Source organism: Camelus dromedarius, unplaced genomic scaffold (genome assembly GCF_036321535.1).
Source record: "Camelus dromedarius isolate mCamDro1 unplaced genomic scaffold, mCamDro1.pat HAP1_SCAFFOLD_45, whole genome shotgun sequence".
NCBI lineage: Eukaryota > Metazoa > Chordata > Mammalia > Artiodactyla > Camelidae > Camelus > Camelus dromedarius.
The window spans coordinates 739,981-762,358 of NW_026989855.1; the positions used below are offsets into that span (position 1 = coordinate 739,981).

The 22,378-nt window shown below is 52.2% G+C and overlaps 1 protein-coding gene and 1 pseudogene across 1 annotated transcript; one reads left to right on the top strand and one right to left on the bottom strand.

Annotated features, from left to right (window-relative positions):
* Window positions 1–10,885, top strand: part of LOC135320977 (uncharacterized) — a 30,558-nt pseudogene extending 19,673 nt beyond the window's left edge.
* Window positions 10,886–11,027: 142 nt separating this feature from the next.
* Window positions 11,028–21,524, bottom strand: LOC135320961 (ryanodine receptor 1-like). Its single transcript, XM_064484194.1, has 12 exons — window positions 21,344–21,524; window positions 20,413–20,511; window positions 16,611–16,653; window positions 15,210–15,340; window positions 15,048–15,108; window positions 14,494–14,640; window positions 14,103–14,237; window positions 12,316–12,472; window positions 11,851–11,915; window positions 11,654–11,760; window positions 11,413–11,464; window positions 11,028–11,266 (listed from the first exon to the last, which is right to left on the bottom strand). Exons 1-12 carry the CDS (start codon window positions 21,394–21,396, stop codon window positions 11,171–11,173), a joined length of 1,146 nt encoding a protein of 381 aa, XP_064340264.1. The 5' UTR covers window positions 21,397–21,524; the 3' UTR covers window positions 11,028–11,170.
* Between the last annotated feature and the right edge of the window lie 854 nt (window positions 21,525–22,378).

The window sequence follows — 22,378 nt, forward strand, 5'->3', positions numbered from 1 at the left end:
TTCAGACACCTCAGAATCCCCCAGGTGGCAGCTGCCCAGACTTCCCCGCCTTCTTCCTCTATTGGCACCTTCACCGCCAGATTCCCTTAGATGGGTTCTCAAGCCCCTGTGCCAGCCCTCTCCCTGCAGCCCAGCCCTCTGTCTGCTGACCGCCTCCTCCTCCCACCCCCAGCACCGACTGTTGTCCCAGCCTGGGCTAAAGAGAGGCCTGATCCTAGAGCTTCTTGACAAACTGAGGAACCCAGGGAAGGGGGCAGCTGTTGGCGAGATTGAAGATGAGGAGCCTGAGGTGAGTGGGCCTTGCTTGGATGACAAAAGCAGTGGACGGTCCCCACCTTTGCTCAGGCTGCTCCCCTGCCTGGGGTGTCCCCTTGTTGCCTCTCTTAGAAGGAGAAAAGCCAGGGAGCATGGGGGGCTTGGCACAGAGCTGGGGGCACAGAGGTTACGGGAGAGCCGAGGGCTCCAGACTGGGCTGCTGGAGGACGGTGGGCCTGACGCGGCTGCCGCTCTGCCCAGCTACCCCCCGCCATCCCTCGGCGGATCTGATCCACCCATCGATCCAGCTCTGTGGGGATCCCAGTTGCGAACTGCTGTCGTCAGTAGAGAATCCTTAAGCTTTGGAGACCCTTGTAATCCCCTCATCAGATTGCCAGAGACCCCAGAGATCCTCCTCACTTCTAAACAGACCCTCAGAGGCCCCCCATTACCATCTGATCCCACAAGAGGCCCCAGAGAACCTCATCTACAAAATGATTCTAGAGACACCTACCTCTCCACTCTGCACACGGAACCCATAAAATTTCCTATAACCACCAGGACTCCCAGAGACCTCAGAAACCTTGTTCTGATCCCAGATACCCAAGTGGAATCTAAAAACAAACACTCTATAACCATGTTGAGCCCCCATCGCCCTGATCACAAATCTTGACCCCAAAATGAGACCCCTGTAAACCAAGATCCCTCGCCTGAAGGGACAGCTCCAGTCCTAAGATCCTGGCTGCAGACCACACCCACACCCCAGTTCTATTCTTTCTATTCCCGAATCCATGTCCCCAGCTCACTGTGTGTCACCTGCATACCACCCCACCCCAAACCCCATGGCGGCACATAGAGTTCATGATGCTCAGAGGCATGTAGTCGAGACCCACAGCTGACAAGGTGAGATGCCTCCCCACTGCCCTGCCGCCCTCCCCTACCCCTGGGCCACTGCTGACCCTTTCCTATCCCACAGGCTCGCTTACAACCCCCTGGAGGCTTCAAGAGCAGCAGTCCTAGGTCAGGGACCCTCAGCGTGGGAGGGGGGCTGGGATATGTGTGGGGACCGCCCGAGGCTCATGCCTGTCCCTCCTCAGGAGGAACCTGTCAGAGTCCGAAGATGACTACGACAACGTGGACATGTGAGAGAGTGCCACAGACCCCACCAAGCCCCACCATCCATGACCCCAACCTCAGCCCCTGCTTTCCTTCCACCACTCAGCCGTGACCCCTGGCTGGACACTCAGTACCCACACCTACCTTCACCCTAACCCTGACCCTCCCACACCAGCCCCCACTCTCCTCCCCACCAACCCTTCACCCCTAACCTCACCCCAACTCAACCCTGGAGCCCCTGCCACATCCTAGTACCCAGCACTCACGTCATTCACTGATTCATGTCTGGCTGCTTCTCCAGACTGAGCTCCTCGACAGCAGGAGCCCTGCCTGCTCTCGCACTGTTGAAGCCTAGCATTGTGCTGGCACACACTCTGTAGACTTCTTTGTGAATGTATGAATGAATGAATGAATGAATGAACAAATAAATGGGTAAACTGATTTTTCTCTTCCTTCCCCAGGCCTGTGGTAGTGGAGACACGCCCAGCAGATGATCCTACTGCCCCCAGCAACCTCTATATCCAGGAATGAGTCCCTGGGGTTGGGGGTGTGTGTTAGGAATCAGTCTCTGTACACCCTCCCCTCCACAGTGGACACAATATTGTGGTCATGATATGCCTGTGTCTCCCAATAAACGTGATTTTACCCTCTGCTGTCATCTTGGATTTCTGGGGGAAGGGGAGGAGTGCCGAATTCCTGGATGCCTACTGACGCCCCCCAAATTTCAATGATCCAGTACAACATCAGGGAAGTAGCACAGACTTTATTTCTACAGCACATGGTCACCTCTCCCCAAGCAGACTTGGGAGGAGGGATTTGGGGACTAAGTGGCTTGCTGTAAGAATAAGGCACTTGAAGTGGGAGTGAAGGGCCACCTGTGGGTGTCTCAGCTAAGCTGGTCCTCATACAGCTTGTGGAAACAATCACCAGCAGGGAAGAAATCCCAACATCTCTCTTGGTACAGACCAGCCCCCACTCTCCTCCCCACCAACCCTTGACCCCTAACCTCACCCCAACTCAACCTTGGACCCCCTGCCACATCCAAGTCCCCAGCTCCTCCTAGATGTTGCTCCAACACCCAGACCTCAACTGCAGCCATAACCCCCAACCCCTGACCTCATCTTTCTTTATCTTCTCACCCAAACTCAGACTGAATCTCAGCCCCTGGGAATTCTGCCCCCTCCAGACCCTCAGTCCCAGAACTCAACCTCAACCCCAGGAATCAACCCAGGTCCCCATCTCTCTCAGCCACAGGCCTGCGGGAGATCCATTCCACACATCTCGTCTGTAGTAGGCTCCCATGCGTCATGACCGGCACCAAGGGAGAACCCGACCACCAGGAGCTCATAGGACCTGTGTTACTAGGTGGTTGTGATGATGCAGAGACCTAATGCAATATAAACACTGATATCCAAGTGTTGCTGTTACTATGATTGTCATGGTTATTAGTCCTTTCACCCTCAGCTCCAGCCCAGACACAGTCAAATCCTGGCCATCATGAGCTCAGACTTCCAGCCCTACCCCAACCCAGTTCTTGCTCCCAAAACCCTCTTTCCCCACTTAACCCATCTGTGTGTTTCAGCCCCACCCTCGCAGAAGACATACCTCCTCCTCTACCCCCCATAGTTAGGTCCTGGGCCACAGCTGGGGGGCTAGGTCCAGGAGGCAAGGGTCCACAGATGCTGGGATACCGAGCTCTCCAGGGCTGGAGTCTAGGACACTAGGTCACTTGAAGTCCTGGAGGACCATCATGATGATCCCACAGGGATCTGGAAGTGGGATCCCTGAACCTAGGTGTGGGACTCAAAATAATTAGCCTGATATACACTCATCAGTAGTTTTTCCTTGGAAACTCCTGCTGTACCCAGGTTTCACCCTTTATTTGCCAGAATATGTTGATGTTGTTGGGGGGGCGGTTAGATGGGAAGGCTGGAGTGGTGGTCGGATATTGTGGGGAGGATCAGACCCAGGATGAAGCATCAGTTCTGGCAGGGGCATACTGCAGGGTGCCCTCTCTCAGAGATCATCTCATGTATTTTCCCACACTCCCTCTCTGTTTCCAAAGCCCAAGTTCCGTTCTCCATCTGTCGAGGGTCCTGGGGAGACTGCGGATGAGGGGCAGCTGAGCCCAGGAGTACTGGTCCACTGTGCCAGTGGGCCTCCCGCCACACACCCCAACTTAAGCCTCCCGCAGTCACCCGAAGCCCCCACCTAACCGCTCATGCAGGTAACAGGGCAGGCGGGGGTAGGAGGTGGGCAGATGTGGGGGTTGCGCAGAGCAGGGTGTGCTTTGGGGGCTGACTTTCCCCACCCCATCTCAGAACCTTCACTCTGGAACCCAGCCCTCCGGGAGCCTGACCAGCCCCCGCTGTTGCCCCCCATGAAGGAAAAGATGAAGAGAAAGGTGAGGCCAGCTGTGCTGAGGACTCACACCTCTGATCGGGGCTGGGGATGCCTGGTTGGGGTTGCGGGGCTGAAGACTAATAATGATGACAGGTGACATTTGTTGAGCAACTCCTCTGTGCCAGACACTGACCTCATGTCTTTACATGATATATGCCTTCACAGATGGAGTTAGATAGCACAGAGTTAGACATTGTCTCCCATTTCAAAATGGGGAAACTGAGGCACAGCGGGGTAAGTAGATTTCGAAGGTCATAAACCTTTGAGGAGGCAGAGGCAGGATATGAACCTTGGCTCTCCAGAGTCTTAACCAGGGCACCTTCCTGTCCCCTCCTCTCTTCTGCTGGATGGGCTGCTGCTCTGCCCCTATGGCCCCCCCAGGGTTGTGCCCTTCTCCTAAAGTTGTTCAATGGCTGCCCTCTCCGGATCCACAGCACGGCGGCTTCGACACACCCCTCCAACAAATGTGAGCATTCAGGAGAGTCTCAGAGTATGTGATGGGGATGGGGAGGGTCCTTAATGGAGGTACAGATGCAGAGACAAGGGGAGGGTCTTAATGGGGTTGGAGTGGACGAGCTGTGTTGGGGGCAGAGCCAGGGGTGACAGTTGGGGTTTAAGGATCAAAGATGGGTAGAGTGAAGATGAGTTTGAGGGTGAAAACAAGAAAAATTAGAGTTTGGAGGCCAGGAGTGTCAGATAAGGCAGAAAGGCCAGCGTTTGGAGTACAAGCCTAGGGACAGATGGACCCCATTTACCTCAGTTGGAGGTTAGTGGCAGAGAGGCGAAGATCAGCATTATGGGGTCAGGAGTTTTAGGGATTAGAATGTAGCCGAAAGGGAAAGTATTTGGGGATCAAAGATGTGGAGACAAGGTCAGTGAAGGGTAAACGTTAAGGAAACAGTATTAGAATTTACTTTCTGTCACACTGGACAGAAAAAGCTATACGTCAGGGCATCTGAATTTGAGGATCAGTGTTGAGATAGGAGTAGCATTTAGGGAGCAAACTGGTGAGAAGGGGGGATAGAATTTAGAGGGCTATTACGGGAGGCATGTTTAGTGTTGAGGTCAGAATTGAGGAGACAGAGGGTCAGGATTTGTGGGTCAGAGATGGAAGAACCAGCAGAACGGGGGAGGTCAGAGGCTGGGGAGAATGAGACCGGCTCCAGGGAACAGGTCAGGGTTTGAGTTCAGATTTGGGAAAACAGGGACTGGAAATGTCAGTGTTGGAGGCAAGTAGAGAATTGAGGGTCAGGGCTGGGAACAGAGTACCCGTGTTTGGGGTCAGATGAGGGGGCCTGGGAGGTCCTCGATGATGAGGCAGGTCCCAGCATCTTCATAGCTGTTCCCCAAGACCAGCACTTACTCCTGGGAGCTGAGGAAGGCATTTTCATTCGGAACCGAAATGATCTGGAGGCCACGCTGGAGATGGTGAGGGCCAGGCGGCACCGCGGGTGAGCCAAGGGTGGGAGGCTGGAACTGGGAGGTGCTGGTGTCTTACAGGAGCTGTCTCCTCCATCGTCTGCAGCTCTCTTCTAGCCCGACTACCTTGGTGTTCTCCATCAACAATGTCCTCATGTCTCTCTCAGGTCTGGCTGTGGATTGGTAGGGATGGGTTGGGGTGGGGGGGTCAGAACTTAAGGAGTCAATGGTCAGGGTGTGGGAGCTAGCTGGGCACAGCTGAAAAAAACACTTAGGATCCCCTACCACAGAGCCCACAATTCAAATCCCAGCCACGTTTTCAATGTAGGACTTGGGGCAAGAGACTTTGGCTTCCCAAGCCTCTGTTTCCCCATCTGTACAATGGGGCTCACAATACTGCCACGTCTCAAGTCAGTTTTGAGGTCATTCCTACAGTGAGTTAGTCTTTACATTTCTTTGATGGTCATATGACAGACCTTATCCCACATTTTATTAACTAGAGTGAGTGAGCTGTACGTTAAAATTTTGTGTCATTGTTTTAGAAACGCTTTGTGTAAAGAATTTCTCATTTGTGAGGAAACACCAAGCCAGATAGGATTTGTGAGCTCATTAATATCACATGTGGGATGAGAAACTTTTACAGAATCTCTAGGTATGTTTCTTCTTAAACTTTTGTAATATGTGTAACTTCAGCTGACTGGTTAAGTGTCCATAGTTTCTCATGTGACTACAGGCACCACTAGGGTTAGGAACATACTTATTTTAGGCACCATTGTTCACCAGAGCCAAGCACACTGCCTGGCCTCCCGTGGGCATTTAAAATATGTTAAGTGAGAAGCGAAGAAATACAGGTGCTTGAGATTTAAAGCGTTGGGCATTTCAAAGGAATGTGGCCCAGGGAAGGGATGGGGAAAGCTGGGAGTGTGCATTGCCCTATAAATTACTGCTTCCCCTAAATACACACACCCTGCAGGAAAGACCCCCCTCCTATATTCTCATAGCATCCTGGGCTTGCTGGAACGGAAAGAGGCCAGAGCAGGAAGCCCCAGTGCTCACATCAGTCCCCACCGGCTCCTAGCAAGGTACGAGACCCCAGTGGAACCACAGAACCCTCTAATATCTGATTCCTGCCCCCAACCCCCACCCCCACCCCGACTCACGCCTACCTTGTTCTGCAGGAAGAACATGGTCTCCACTAAGATCCAGGATACCAAAGGCTGCCAGGCGTGCTGTGTGGGTGAGCGAGAATCTCGTGGATATTCAGAGGGGAGCGGGGCCAGGGGCATGACTTGGACTGTAGCCACTGAAGAGGGTTGCAGAATTAAGGCAGGGTGTCCAGAGCCCGGGGAAAGATGTGTGGCCTTTGGGGGCGCGGGGCAGGGGAGACAGGATTGACCCTAACCCATCCTTCCCCACCTCCACAGCGGAGGGCGCTAGCTCCGGGGGCCCGTTCCTGTGTGGGGCATTGGAGACATCCGTGGTCCTGCTTCAGTGGTAGCAGCCCGTGAACAAGTTCCTGCTGGTCCGGATAGGGGGCCTGTAAGCACTGGGGACTTTGTCAGGTTCTGTGGCGGGGGCCTTCCACTCTTCTGCTGAGAGCTCTTTGAAGTCGGGCTTCCACCCGAGGTCTCTTCCCAATCTCCCCAAGAGCCCGCTCACCTGGAGGCTCCTCCTTCTGAGGCCCTCCGGTTCTTTAAGCCCCGCCTTTCGCCCCGGGCCTTATTCTTCTTCAGGCCCAGTGCCCCGCCAGGTCTCTTAGGAGACCCTATTCAGGTTCTTGGAGCCTCTAAGACTTTGGTGCCTCGGAGGCCACGCCCCCTGGGGGGCCCGGCCTTGCTGTCACCAAGGCGGCACGCCCCCTAGTGGAAGCCACGCCCACTCTGAGACCACACCCGTCAACTTCTAAGCCCTCTGAGGCCTCAGCCCCTCGAGTTTCTAGGTGGCACCTCCCAAGACTGAGGGCCCCGGAACTCCTTCGGGAGCCCCAGGCCGACTCTCTTCCAAGGCCCCGCCCCTCCCAGGCCCCGCCCCAAACCTCCTCTGAGTCCGCCCCTTCCCGAGCGGCCCGCAGCAGGTGCTCTTCCCGCTACCCACGCCTCTGCCCGTGTTCTCACTGCTGACCGGGCCAGGCTCCGAGCTGCCCGCCGTGTGCATCGGCGTGAGCCCCGGGCAGCCGGCGAAGTCGGTGTTCTTCCACGCCGTGCGCTTCGGCGCGCTCTCCTGCTGGCGGGGCGAGATGAGCGCAGGTGAGTGGGACAGGTCCTGGGAGGGGTGCGGCTTATCAGGTTAGCGGCGTTGGGTCTGGGTAGCTGGGCGGTGCTTAACCAGAAGCGTAACTGGGAAGCGGGCTGAACTAAGAGGGGACTGGAGAAAGTTGGGTATATATAACTGGTGAGATTGGTGACAGGGAGTGGGAGAAGGAGGTTGTGAGGATCTCTGTGATGGGTGGGGTTTAGCCTGCTTGCCTGGGGATACAGAGGATGCCTAGCAGAGTTGAGGGCAATGAGGTGGAATTGGTCCTTGCACTTCCGCCTCTCAAGCAGAGCACAAGGGACCTGTACAAGTGACTCAGGTCGAGGAAGACAAGGTGATGGTGTTGATGAACGCTAAGGACCCTTCTGCCTCTCCCTCACTATTCCTAGATCTCGGATTTCCGACCCCCTCTTCATGTAACTGTCAGAAACACTAACTCCGTTCTTTGCCCGTCTTGCTTTGCTTTTCACACTGAACTTATTGTCTGGTCCCTCAGTAAATTTCTAAGCCTCACTTACTGCTCTTAAAGCTCCCTCTCTTTCTCCTTCTAGGGTCTCTGAATCTGGTGACCCCAGAGGGGGCCCCAGTCCGGGGGCTTCAAACTCCAGAGATCAAAATGTCTGAAGCAGTGGAGGCCATAGGTATGTGCAAGGACGGTAGGGCCCGGGGTCCTGGTTGGAGGGTTAAGTGAATTCCAAGGGTAACAGGCACTGGTTTCCTCCCAGCTTTGGTCAGGGGTCGGCTCCAAGCCTTCTGGAAGCATGGAGTGCAGGTGTGGGCTCTAGGCTCAGACAGGGGAAGCTCCTGCATCCCAGCACCCACAACCCAGTCCATCCTTCAAACATCTCATTCATCAGAAGGATGGGGAGAACTGAGTCAGGGTGTGACGTCCTGGAGAAGCTTCCTCCAGTGTCAGTTCAGACAGGTCTCCCTTCTCTACCCCAGTTTCTCTTAGGTCCAGTGCTCATCCAGGGCCACCGTGTGACCTTGGGTAAGGGACTTTGCTTCTCTCTGAGCCTCAGTCTCCCAACTATAAAATGGGATCACTATAGAGATATGTGGGTTAAGAGCATGGACCAGACTGCCTGGGTTGGAATCCAGCTCAATGACCTTAGGCATATGACCTAATCTTCCTGTGCCTCACTTTCCTCCTCTGGAAAATGGAATGAAAAATGGTGCTTGGCTCACAGAAATCTATGTGTCAGACTTTGCCCTTACGCTTTTGTATTTTCCTTAATCCTTTTGGTCGCCTATCAGGTAGGTATTATGATGTCAAAGGTTGTTATTCTGAGGTGCAGAGAGATTAAGTCACTTGCTTGAGGTCACACAGTGGATAAGTGGTGTTAGCAAGACTGATTATTTCTGGACCTGAGGATTTCAGAGACTACCTCCCTGCTCTCTTTGAGGGAGAGGGGAGGAGTCTTCTAGACACTGACACATGCACCTTTTCCCCCAGCTGCTGCAGGAGCTGAGAGACCCCACCCTCACCTTCCATCTGCTTGGCTCCCCCAGGTATGAGCTTGGGGTAGGGGAGAGAGGACTGGGAAGGGGGAGGCTTCTGATGGAGAGAGGGCATCCTGACATGTCCCCAGCCACCTGGATCTTTGGCCTGAACATTCTCTAACTTGGTCTCCCTGCTAGCATCTCTGCCCCCTATAGTCCATTCACCAACACAGCAGCTGAGGGGGAATTTTCATTTTGTATTTTTATTTTAGCTTTTTATTTTGACATGACTTTTAGACTCTCAGAGAAGTTACAAAAATAAAACTAAAAATTCTGTATCCCCTTCACCCAGATTCCTCATATTTTATTTTTTAACCACATTTGCTTTTTTCTTCTCTTTCATATACTTTTAGTATTTTTTCTATTTGCATGTGAATTATAGACATGATGACATGATGCCCATTTATCCCTAAATACTTCAATATATGTGACCTATACCAACGCAAGGACATACTCTTACAAACCACAATACAGCTGTCAAAATCAAGGAACTAACACTGAGCTCTCACTGCCTTCTAATTCACACACCCATTCAAGTCTGACCAGTTGTCCCAGTGATGCTCTTTATAACCAAAAATCATACTTTTTTTTTTTTCTGGTCCAGGACATGACCTAGGACAATGGGTTGCATTTGGGAGTCATGTTTATTTTTTCTTGAACTCGAAACAATTCTTCAGACTTTTCTTTGCATTTCATGACCTTGACACTTTTGAAGCATATGGGATATTTGTTTTACCAAACGTCCCTCAAGTTTGATTGAGGTTTCCAGGTTAGGCGTTTTGGGCAGGAACACCACAGTAATGATGGTGTGTCCTCCTCATTGTATCAGATCAGGAAGCAGATGTCAGTTTGTCCCATTACAGGCAACGTTACCTTGGTTATTTGGACAAGGTGGAGTCAGCCAAGTTCCCCATTAGAAATTTACACTTTTTTCCTTTGTATTAATACGTATCTTTTCTGATGATTTGTTGAGATGTTTGTAAATTTGCTATTCCTCATCAGACTTCCACACACTAGTTTTACCTTTGATGATTTTTGCCTGAGTCTACTATTAGGATGGTTACTAAATGGTGGTTTTCTACTTTTATCACTCCTTCTGCATTTATTGGTTAGCATTCTACTGCAAGGAAGAGCTGTCCCTTCTCCACCATGTATGTTTGCATACATGTGCTGGTGTGTTCTTCCAGCATAGTCTCAATAGTTTCCATTTTATTCTACGGGTTGTAATCTATTAGTATCATTATTTGGAAGCACAAATACTCCCAGATTTAGCCATGAGAGCCCCTTCAAGGACTTCTTTGATCTTTTGACATGACACAGGCGGACTTTTCAAATCCAGATCTGACTGTGTCAGCCTCCACCTGTTCAACACCCAATCCTGGCCACAGCCCACACAACCATGACTTCTGCTGTCAAGCCCCCTCCCACCTCAAGGCCTTTGTGCAGGCTGTTCTCTCTGCTCAGAACACTCTTCCCTGCCCTTTCACCAAGTTCCCTCCTGAACGTCTTTCAGGCTCCAGCATCCATTCTTGGAGGTGCACGTTGGCCGACCAGTTGGGCTAGGTTTCCTGGGTGTGTGCCTCACGCTGCTTTGCACTCACGTCATTCACTGATTCATGTTGGGCTGCTGCTCCAGACTGAGCTCCCCTAGAGCAGGAGCCGTGCCTGCTCACGCACTGCTGAAGCCCAGCATTGTGCTGGGCACACGCTCTGTAGAGTCCTTTGTGACTGTATGTATGAATGAATGAATGAATGAACAAATGAATGAGTAAACAGATTTTTCTCTTCCTTCCCCAGGCCTGTGGTAGTGGAGACACGCCCAGCAGATGATCCTACTGCCCCCAGCAACCTCTATATCCAGGAATGAGTCCCTGGGGTTGGGGGTGGGTGTTTGGAATCAGTCTCTGCACCCCCTCCCCTCCCCAGTGGACACAATATAGTGGACATGACATGCCTGTGTCTCCCAATAAACGTGATTTTAACCTCTGCTGTCATCTTGGTTTTCTGTGGTGAGGGGAGGAGGGCCGAATTCCTGGATGCCTACTGACCCCCCCCCCCAAATTGAACAATCCAGTACATCAGGGATATAGCACAGACTTTATTTCTACAGCACATGGTCACCTCTCCCCCAGCAGCCTTGGGAGGAGGGATTTGGGGACTAAGGGGCTTGCTCTAAGCATAAGGCATTTGAAGTGTGAGTGAAGGGCCAGCTGTGGTTGTCTCAGCTAAGCTGGTCCTCATACTGCTTGCGGGAACAATCACCAGCAGGGGAGACATCCCAACATCTCTCTTGGTACATCTTCCAGACATAAGACTCCTAGGGGTTGGGGTTGGGGAAGAGTTGGTTGGTCACATCTTCAAATGCTTGATAAGATCTGAGCTTTTTACTGCCACCTGCTGATTGAACTTTTATTAAAATTCTCCATGTCCTTGCCCATTTTTCTCCCATTAACACCCCCTTACCTGACCCGTGTGTTCTGTCTCATCCTTGTTTATCAGACACTTCAGGAAAAACCTGGGGTTGGAAGGGCTGTGGGAGATAAGTCAGAACCAGCCTTACTTACCTTCTCCTGATTGGCTGGCTGAGAACCCACCCACATGGAAGCCACAGCCCTTTCCTAACTGACCAAAGCCCGGTATCCCCTCCCCGGATGTTGCCGGCCACGGGCCCACCCTCCTGATTAGCCAGCGGGCCCACACTCACATGTAATTGGCCAGGTTGTGCTCCTCTAGCGTGTGGGTCTCGAAACCATGCAATGTCGTATCAAAGTCATCGCTGCCGATGTTGATGCCGCAGATGAAGCACTTGGTCTGTGGGTGGCAGGAAGCATCAGAGTCGAGGCCCACTTGACCCCCCCAGGGTCCTGTAATCCCTCTGGATCGCCCCCTGATATGGCCTACCTCCATATCGTCCCTCACTTGCTGTTGTTGGTCTCGGAGCTCACCAAGAGCGTCAGTGATCAGACCTGGGGAGGCAGGGTGCAAGTCAGTGCCTAATCTCTGACCAAATTCAGACTGCTCCTTCTTCTGGCTACCCCCTTCTGAGCCTTGCCTCCCATTCCCTAATCTCTCATCTCCCTAATCTCACCCTGCTGCTTGAAAATAATACCTAGCATTTATTGAGCACTTAGCACGAGACCCTTACTACCTATGAATTGACTTATTTCTCACCACGACCCTATAAGACTAGTATAATTAATATCCCCATTTTACAGATGGAGAAACTGAGGTTCAGAGAGGTAACTTGCCCAAAGTCTCACAGTAGGGAGAAACAGAGCCAGGTCAACCAGATCCCGGGCCTGCACTCTCAGAGGAGCTAGTCTGCCTCTGGGCATCCCCACTCCCACAACCCCGACCAGCACTGACCCTGGATGATGGCCAGCAGGATGACGATGACAAAGAAGAAGAAGGTGATTTCGAAGACCACCCGGTACAGCTCATATTCATCACCTGCTGGGTCCTCAATCTCGTCCCCAATGCCCCCACCTGCTCGGACACCCACGTACATGTGAAACAGGTAACACTGTGGGGGCAAGGTGAGAAGCATATTAGTCATGCATTCAATCATTCGGTATTCACAAAGTACCTACAGGACCCTGGGCTAGTGGGGCAGGAGACTCACAGTAATGGCTGAGACAGCCCTGGGCTCCGCCCTCACATGGCATCAGACAGTGACAGCCCAGAAATGATCAGGGTTGTGACAGGGACAGCTCAGGCAGAGGGCTGAGGGCTGGGACGGGGAAAGCACAGTGTAATTGGGGGCGAGATGGGGGGAGTATAGGAAGCGCTGAAGCTCTGAAAGCCTCACAAAGCCTGGGTGATCAGGCAAGGCTTCCTAGAAGCAGGGACATGTGTGAACTGGAACTTGAAGGAAATGTTAGGTGGAAGAGAGTGTTCCAGGCAGGGAAAACCACACATGCAACGTCACCACTGGGGAGGAAAGAAGACATCTCGTTCCTGTGAGGAAGTGAAAGAGGGTCAGTGAAGCTGGAAAGTAGAGCTCCCGTGAGCAAGAAGAGCAAGAGGAATGAGGTCCAGCCGATGGTCAAGGAGGGCTTCCTGTAGGAGGCAGCACTTAAGTTGAAAGGTGAGGCATCAAGGGAAGGGGTATTTGTACTCAGGGTCTGAGGTGGAGGTGGGGCAGAGAGACCGTCAGATGCAAAGGGCTTGGGTTGGGAGGAAATACATGATCTTAGGGGAACTGAGGGGCACCAGGCAGCCAGAGAGCAAAAGGCTAGAAGGACTGTGGTTAGACTCAGGCCAGGCTAGCTATTCCCTGGCTATTCATAAGCCATGCTGAAGGCACTGGGGAACCAAGAGGAAGTTCTGAGAAGAGAGAGGAACATGGTCTGCCTGGCATGTGGGAAAGATTTTACACTATCCTTTTTGTGTCCCTGGGAAGTGGGAGAACCTAGTTGTCTTAGGTAAGGGCTAAGACCAGTGACTGGAGGGAACAAGGCTGAGTGGCAAGGCCAGGTCTGGGTGGTGGGGCTCAAACGTCAGGCTGAGGAGCTGGATAGGTCCCAGGAGCACGGTGCCTGATTACAGGCCATCTTCTGAGATAAAGCCCTGGGACAATTCATTTAAATGTGGCCCATGCCTCTAGTAGGAGAAACTCAATTTGGTTATGATCATCTCTAGTAGACTAGAAGAGAAAAAAATGAAACCTGCATGGCATTCTTTGGGTGAAACTTTTAATTACAGATAATGATGACAATAGCTCACCTCTATGGAATCCTTGATCCCTACCAGGCAGTGTTCTACAACTATTTATTCTTAGATGATCAGGGAGCATCACTACGTCCTAAAAGCCACCCTAGGATGTAGGCACTGTTATTATACACTCATTTCACAGGTGAGGACACCAGAGCATAGGGAAGCTGAGTAGCTAAACCCCAAAACATGTAGCTTGTAAGTCAGGCACTGTGCCTGAGCACCTTTCCAATAATAACAGCTTTAAAAGCTCAAATAATACGACAACAGTGGCTAACGTTTATTGAGCACTGTTCGAAGTACCTCACAAGTATCAGCTCACTGAACCCTCACGATAAGCCTACAAGGTAGGCACTGTTCCTAAGCCCCTTGGCAGATGGGAAACCTGAGGGTCAGGGGTGGTCGGAAGTTGCCCAAGAGCGTTGGGGGGAAGGGCTCACCGTCATCATGTCGTCACACTTCATGTCAGGCTCGTCCTCGTCCTCGCTCTTGTTGTAGAGCTTGCGGAAGAAGTCGAAGGCCACCACGGTGTACAGGTAGAGCACCACCGCCAGGAGGCCCACGGTCATCACCAGCTGGGGGCAGGCAGGGGGTGGGTCAGCGCCATGCTCAGCCGGCCCCTCCACCTTGCCCAGCCTTCGGGCTTCTGACCCTGCTGCTACCCAGGTGGCTCTCCCTGCTGGGGCCTCACGACCCACACCCACCCTGGCTCGGCCTGCCCTCCTGGCCCCTCCTCACCCTGGCCGCCCAGCCCTCACCCCTCCACCCTTGCTCAGACTGCCATGCTTGGCCCTGCCCGGCTCACATCCCTCAGGCAGTTCCTCTCCACACCTGTTTCCCATCGTGGGTGACGGAGGAGAGGATGGTGCGCAGTGTCTTGACCCCCATGGCAATGTCCAGGAGGTGAGCAGCGAAAAAGAAGTTGTTGTAGTGCCCCAGGAGGGACATCACCATGTACCAGCCCAGGTTCAGGAAAGACTGTGGGCACACAGAGTCAGGGTCAGAGAGCATTCCTGAGGGTCAAGGAGAGCTCGGGGAGCCCCCGGAACATTCAAGAGGGTCAGGTGCGCTCTGGGGGGTCAGGGTGCCATCGCTGGCTTGGGATTACTTGAGGAATCAGGAACACTCTAGAACAATGGAGCACTCTGGGTGAGAAGCCATCCTGGGTGGGGTTGAGGAGCCCTCTGCAGGACGTAGTCTGGAAATCCAAGAGCATTCTAGGGGACAAGGAGCCTTGGGCGGGTGTTCAGAGGGTGCCCGAGGAACAGAGGTGCACAGAGGCTCAGGACTCAGTCCCTGGTCAGGGCTCCCTGGTGCTGGAGCCCCCAACCCTCCCAGGGCCCTTCTCCTGCAGGTCCCTCCCCCACCTACAAGTCCCTCCTCACATTGTCGGTGAAGATGACCCCGAACTTCCAGATCTGGTACTTGACGCCGATGGACATGAGCCTGTCAGGTGGAGGGAAGAGGGATGGCCAGATGCCGGAGGGTCAGACCCTGGCCACCTCCCCTGCCTGCCCCTGGCCTGGGCAGGATCACCCCTGGCTCACCAGGTAAGCAGCCCCGGCGGTGGCTCAGGCTTGCGTTCACTGTGCGCTGTGATCTCCAGCATGGACAGATCCATGCCCAGCAGCTCGGCGATCCGCTCCCGCCCACAGATGTCCCCGTGCTTGTCCAGGACCTGCGCAGGAGAGCAGAGGGCAAGCAGACACCACTGGAGTGGGGCGAGTCATGGCCTGGGTTGGAGAGGCATCTGGGAACACTCTGAATTTTCTGTGAAAAATTGGGAATGCATTTTTCTGGGAAGAAGGGCCAGAGCTTTTTTCAGATCCTCAGGGGGAGGGTCCAAACGTGATAAAGGTCCAGTTAATTCATTAGCCAAATTATTTGGGATAACATTATTATTAGGCAGGTGGGCAAAGAATCCTATACAACTGGGCCGCCTGTCATCTATGGACTTATCTCCTCCCCCTCACCCCCTTACTCACTCTGCTCCAGCCACACTGGCCCCCCTCACGGCTCCTCAAATACGCCAGGCACGTTCCTCCCCCAGGACCTTTGCACTGGCTGTTCCCCCTGCCCAGGGCGGTCTTCCCCCAGATTTCCACCTGGCTCACTCCCTTACCACCCTGCACAAGAAAGAGCAAACCTCTCTGGGCCAGCACCCACACACTCCCCAACCCTCTTACTGGATTATTTTTTTCCTTCTGCAGTACTTACCACCGCCTGAACACCATAAACGTGTTCCTCATCTGTCTGTCCAACTCGAGCATCAAAATGTGTTTACTGCTTGAAACGTACCTACTGCTTGGACTCCACGCCCTCCAAAATTGTTCTTGGCACGTAGTAGGTGCTCAGCAAACATCTGCTGAGTGAATGAACGTATCAGCCAACATGTATCTTTTTTTTTTTAGGTGCAGGTACTGGGGATTGGACCCAGGACCTCATGCATGGTGGGCATGTGCTCTGCCACTGAGCATACCGCAGCCCGGATGTTTTCCTATGGGCCAGATACTGTGCACCTAGTAGGTCATATAAACTTTACAACAACCCTGTGGGGGCGGCCCTCTTATTACCTCACTTTGAACGTGAGGGAAACTGAGACACCGAAAGGCTCACACAGCTAGGAGGAGAAAAACAAGACAGTCCAGCTCCCCAGTCAATGTGCTTAAAACAGAATGCTTTACTTCCTCCCCTAAAATTAGTATTTATTGAGTACTTACTCTGTGCCAGGCACTGCGTCATGCTTGTTATGCACATCGTCGCTTTCCAGAGAGGGGTGTGTGGTTCTCATGCCTATTTCCAGATGGGCAAACTGAGGTGCTCCCTCAGCAAATCCCCTCGCCCAAGGTCACACACACAGCGAGTGCCTGATGGGGCTTAGATGGCCAGGTGGCAGGAAGGGACCCAGCCCAGGAGGCCCATCTACTGCCCCATTCACATTCTCTCACCTTCCGCTTGACGAACTTGTCCCAGTAGTTGCTGGGGAAAGACCTGCCGAGAGAAAGAGGCCACAAGATGTCAGGGCAGGAGGGAAGAGAAGCCACCAGCCAGGCCAGGGGGCTTTGAAATTCCAGTCCTTCTCTCACAGGGGACTCCACACAGTGGGGTCGCATCTCACTCGGGGTCAGGCTCTAAAGACCCCCGTGCCAGGTGAAGTTTGTCCTTCCCCCCTACTGCCATCTTTTGGGGAGCTTAGGGGAGGTAGGTGGCTTGCATTTGGAGCCGGGATGTGCAAAAACAAAAAACAAAAGACAAACAACATAGACCTGAATTCAGGTGGGGAGGCAGGGCCAGCGGTCTGGCCTTGCTCTGGCTCTGGGGAACGGTGTGCTTCTCACTGTTTCATTTAATTTTGTCTGATGAATCAGGCTCTTTCGTTACCAGTTTTATAAATGACGAGTCGATGCTCTAACATCCTGCCAAGGTGGCCAATGGGTTTTGTTTGCAGGGGGTGGGATGGGGAGTGGAACAGAGATTTACTATGAATCCATGGATTTAGATCTATTTGCTGTTTCAATTCATAGCCCTTCCTGTCCTTCCTGATGCTCAGGTTGTCCCTGATTTGCCCAGTGGGGGCCCCTTCTAGCTGGTGGCTGGGTCCTTTCAGCCTGTCACCATTTTTCATTGAGCACATCCTTGCTTTCTGATAAGGTAATCCACTCTCATCTTGCATTTCCCTGCCCCAGCCCTGAAATCTGCCACTTCTCCAAGCTGCTTGGTTCCTCGTTGAGGAAAATGGTATTTAGAAGTCAAGGTCTTAGGTGGGTAGGTATAGATTAGTGGTAGAGCACATGCTTAGCATGCACGAGGTCCTGGGTTCAATCCCCAGTACCTCCATTAAAAAAAAAGAGAAATAAATAACCTAATACCCCCCCTGTCTTGTTGTCCTAAATGCCCAAGTTAATGTCGCCCCCTTTGAACACTCAAGCCACCTCAGAATTCAGACTCATAAGAGTTAATTAAGCACATCTTCCTCCTTCCCCTCCCTCCCATCCCTCCTTCCTTCTTTTCTCTCTCCCTCCCTCTCTCCTTTGTCATTCATTCACTTAGCTTATAAGGCCACTTCATCTGGCCTCAAGGACCGAGTGATAATTTCTCTCTCCAAATCCAAGTCCATACTGGACACACTGAGTAGGCCACGTCTTGTCCAGCCGGCTGTCCCTGTCTTAGGTTGTCCTCCTCTGAGGATCGTACCTGTCGTTGGCTATCCAGACGTCCATGCTGGACACACTGAGTAGGCCATCTGTGGTCCAGCCACCTGTGCCTGTCTTAGGTTGTCCTCCTCTGAGGATCGTACCCGTCGTTGGCTATCCAGCCGTCCATGCTGGACACAAAGAGTAGGCCATCTGTGGTCCAGCCAGCTGTGCCTGTCTTAGGTTGTCCTCCTCTGAGGATCTTACCCGTCGTTGGCTATCCAGCCATCCATGCTGGACACATTCAGCAGGTCATCTCTTGTCCAGCCGGCTGTGCCTGTCTTAGGTTGTCCTCCTCTGAGGATCTTACCCGTCGTTGGCTATCCAGCCGTCCATGCTGGACACAAAGAGTAGGCCATCTGTGGTCCAAACAGCTGTGCCTGTCTTAGGTTGTCCTCCTCTGAGGATCGTACCCGTCGTTGGCTATCCAGCCATCCATGCTGGACACAAAGAGTAGGCCATCTGTGGTCCAACCAGCTGTGCCTGTCTTAGGTTGTCCTCCTCTGAGGATCTTACCCGTCGTTGGCTAGTCAGCCGTTCATCATGGACACACTGAGTAGGCCATCTGTGGTCCAGCCGCCTGTGCCTGTCTTAGGTTGTCCTCTTCTGAGGATCTTACCCGTCATTGGCTATCCAGACGTCCATGCTGGACACATTCAGCAGGTCATCTCTTGGCCAGCCGGCTGTGCCTGCTGAGTGCCCTTGGACTACTTATCTTAAACACTCTGTGCATCAGTTTCCCCCCTTGCACGATGGGACAGTAACAACCAGACCTACCTCACAAGGGCCATACAGCACCTAAGAGAGTTCATGCACCAAAGCTTACAGCACAGAAGCTACCATGTGGGGAGCACTCTCTCAGCAGTGTCATCACCAGTAACAACCTCACAAACACAAGCACCGTTATCTCCATTTTACAGGTCAAAACCGAGCCCTTGCAACCTGTAAAAATCAACAAAGCACTGAGGCGGAAGACATCAAACGTCCGCCAGCAGGAGAACAGTCCCACGTGGAACACTATACAGCCATGACAACAAACAAATCGCATCCACACAGAGAGGGGATGGATCTCACAAACCCAGGGCTGAGTGGAAGATGCCAGGAGAGCTCCCAGTTCAGAGCAGGCAAACCTCAGCTAAGCTAACCGGGATGCACACGTGTGCGGTAAACCCACATAAAGCTGGGCCGTGAGAGCATAAAGGTGGTGAGCAGGGTGGGGGCGGTTGGCACAAAGCATATGAGACAAAGGACGAGGGGCGCCAGCAACACAAAGCTTTGCAATTTGGATGGTGATCACGCGGGTGTTCATTTACAATTACTTGCTGAACTCTGTATTTATGTACTAGCTTTTATGCTTTATAACCAATTTTGAAAACGCCATCCCTCCTCCTGCCCCAACTTCCTTGGCTTCCTAATCCTGCACATCAAAGGAAGCCACATCTTATCCAAAATATACAAAGAGTTCATACAACTCAATGTCAAAAACCAAAATAAACCAAACCAAACCAAACAAACAAAAACAAACCACCCTGTTAAAAAAAGGGCAGAAGACCTGAACAGACATTTTCCCAAAGATGTACAGATGGCCAACAGACACAAGAAAAGATGTTCGACGCTGCTAATCACCAGGGAAATTCAAATCAAAACCACCATAAGATATTACTTCACAGCTGTCAGAATGGCTATCGTCAAAAAGGCAACAAACAACAAAATGTTGGTGAAGGTGTGGAGAAGAGAGAACTCTTGTTGGTGGAAATGTAAACTGGTGCAGCCACTTTGGAAAACAGGATGGAAGTTCCCCACAAAATTAAAAACAGAACTACCAAGTGACCCAGCAATTCCACTCACGACTATATATCCAAAGAAAACAAAAATACCAATTCCACAAGATACATGCACATTTTCATGGCAGCACTATTTACAACAGCCAAAATATGGAAACAACCTAAGTGTCCATCAACAAATGAATGGATAAAGAAAATGTGACACCTAAACACACACAAAATGGAGTATCACTCAGCCATAAAAGAATGAAATTTTGCCATTTGCAACAACATGAATGGACCTCGAGGCTATTGTGCTTAGTGAAATGAATCAAAAGAAGACAAATACTGTATGTTTTGACTTACATGTGGAATCTAAAAAATAATAAATAAAACAAATGAATGTAACAAAACAGAAAGAGACTCACAGATACAGAGAACAAACTAGTGGTTACCAGAGGGGAGTGGGGTTGAGGAGAGGCAAAGACAGGGGAAGGGGATTAAGAGGTACGAAATACTAGGCATAAAATTAGTAAGATACAAGGATAATGTACAGCACACGAATATAACTGATATTTTATAACTTTACGTAAAATATGGTCTATAAAAATACGTAACCACTATGTTTCACGTCTGAGGCTAATGTAATATTGTAAATCAACCATACTTCAATTAGAAAAAAAAAAAAAGATAGCCACACCCTGCAGGCTACCCCCAACTCCCACCCACCCAGTGTTGTGAGTGGCACCATGCTGGCTACTGGCATGGGGGTGGGAATGGAGGTAGAAACTCACAGCTTTAGGACAGCCAGGTTGGCTTCCAGGTCATAGGCATTCTCCTTGGCCTGTGTCTCCACATAGCGCTCCAGGGTGGCCAGATTCTCAGGATTATACCTAGAGGAGAATAAAGATGGATGAACAGAGAGGGGACAGGAGTTGAGCTCAGTTACTCTATGGGGCCAGGGAGGAGGGTCACTGTAGCCTGCGCCTCTCTCTCTTCCTTTCTTCCCTTTCTTTAGCTCTGTCACTGGCCACTTAGGCTCTACCCAAATACTGAATCAGCTCTATAATTTCTAATAAAACTTATCCACACCCCAGACCTAAGCCAAAGCTCTAAACTGCATCAGAGCCTTGGGTCTTTTCTAGCTTGCCTCCTCAACCTTTCAGACAGCCAGTCATTGCAGACTGTATACCTAGCCTCCTAGACATCTTTGCTACCCACCCTTACCTTCCCTCCCCAGATCTCATTCTGGTCTAGCCCCGTCCTCTCCTGCCTAGCTCCCCTCATCACACCCTGACCACTACTGGTTCTAACTAGCTACTTGGTTTGTTTGGATTCTGAACTGGGAACCCTATGAAAGCATGGCCTGCGGCTGTCTTGGTCAACTCTGGTCTGCAGCATTGCCCAGCACTCACAGACTAGATTTTAGTAAACATGTGTTAAATGAATAATGAGAGGTGAAGGAAGGGAGAGATAAAGAGGCACTAAGAGACACGAAGAGACTGAGGAGCAGACACAGAGAGACATTAAGGCAATTAAAGGGGAGAGTGGCGGTAGGAAACGCTATCTTCTGCCTTTAGGTCTTCGCAGTGCTATTTCCTTAAACATCTCCAGGATGATAGGTGAGAACCCCAGGTCAAGCCCAGGACTGACCACGCCTTACTCCAGAAAATTCTCTCCTCCACCCCGCTTGGCCAGAAGCGCTCCCTACCACTGAACTCAGACCTGTCGATACCCTTGAGCGTCTTGCCCACGTTTGCTCTCACCTGCTCAAACATCGCCAGGACTCCGTCGCCTCCCACACCCGGGGCGAAGCCGCAGACCCGGCCGCCGCAGACCCGGCCGCCGCGGACTCCTCGAGGACCGGAAAAGGAAAGATTGGTGGAAACGGAAACTACGTCATTGTTTTCGCTCCGGCGCAGTTAGCGCATGCGTGTATGCTCCACCCGAGCAGAATCAACGGCGTGAGAAAAAGCCTGGTCTAGCCAAGTGCGCAGGCGCCTTCTCGAGGCACGCTGGCGAGGAGGCGGGGCTGAGGTTTTCCCCGGCCTCGCGTACCCTGTTCTAGTGCCTGCAGTGTGCGCGCGAGCTGCCAGGGAAGGAGACGGATCCCTGACGGCGTGCACGCACGTCGCGTTGCTCGCGACCCTGAACTCAAAAGCTGTGCTGGAATGCACGTATTAGTCTCCCTTTGGGCCATGGCCAAGTCCCGAGGAAGGTGCTTTTTGAGGTCCCCTTTGCCTCACGCCATGATCCCTAAAGCAAGATCCGAGCTCCACAATTTCAAGTCCCGAACCCGGTCCCACGCTGCACCCTGACGCCAGGGTTAGGGGCCTGCAAAGCTGTTGTGCTCTGCCTGTCAGGGACAGGGGTGAGGGGCTCCTGGACCCCGCCAGATCACGCCCAGTCCCCATAGGCTCCTGTCTTGTGGGTGAGAGCGAGCACCGCATGTGTGTACAGGTTCTGCACACTGCAGGCATGAAAGCACATGCATGTGTCGTATATGTGGAGGTATATGCTCTGGGTACATCCACATGTACGCACACGGGTATCCAGACACGTGCACGTTGACTGGTCTTCACACTGCACAGGGGGTTACCACTAAGTGCCTTATGAGCCCCACCCCCCACCACCCCGGAACAGTAATGGACACTGCATGGTCATCCCCGTGCAGACCTGCCATCTACCGGTTGTGGCCAAAGTCTCAAGCACTCAGCAGAGGTTCAGCTACAGTTTTTAGCTGCCACCCAGAACGAGGGA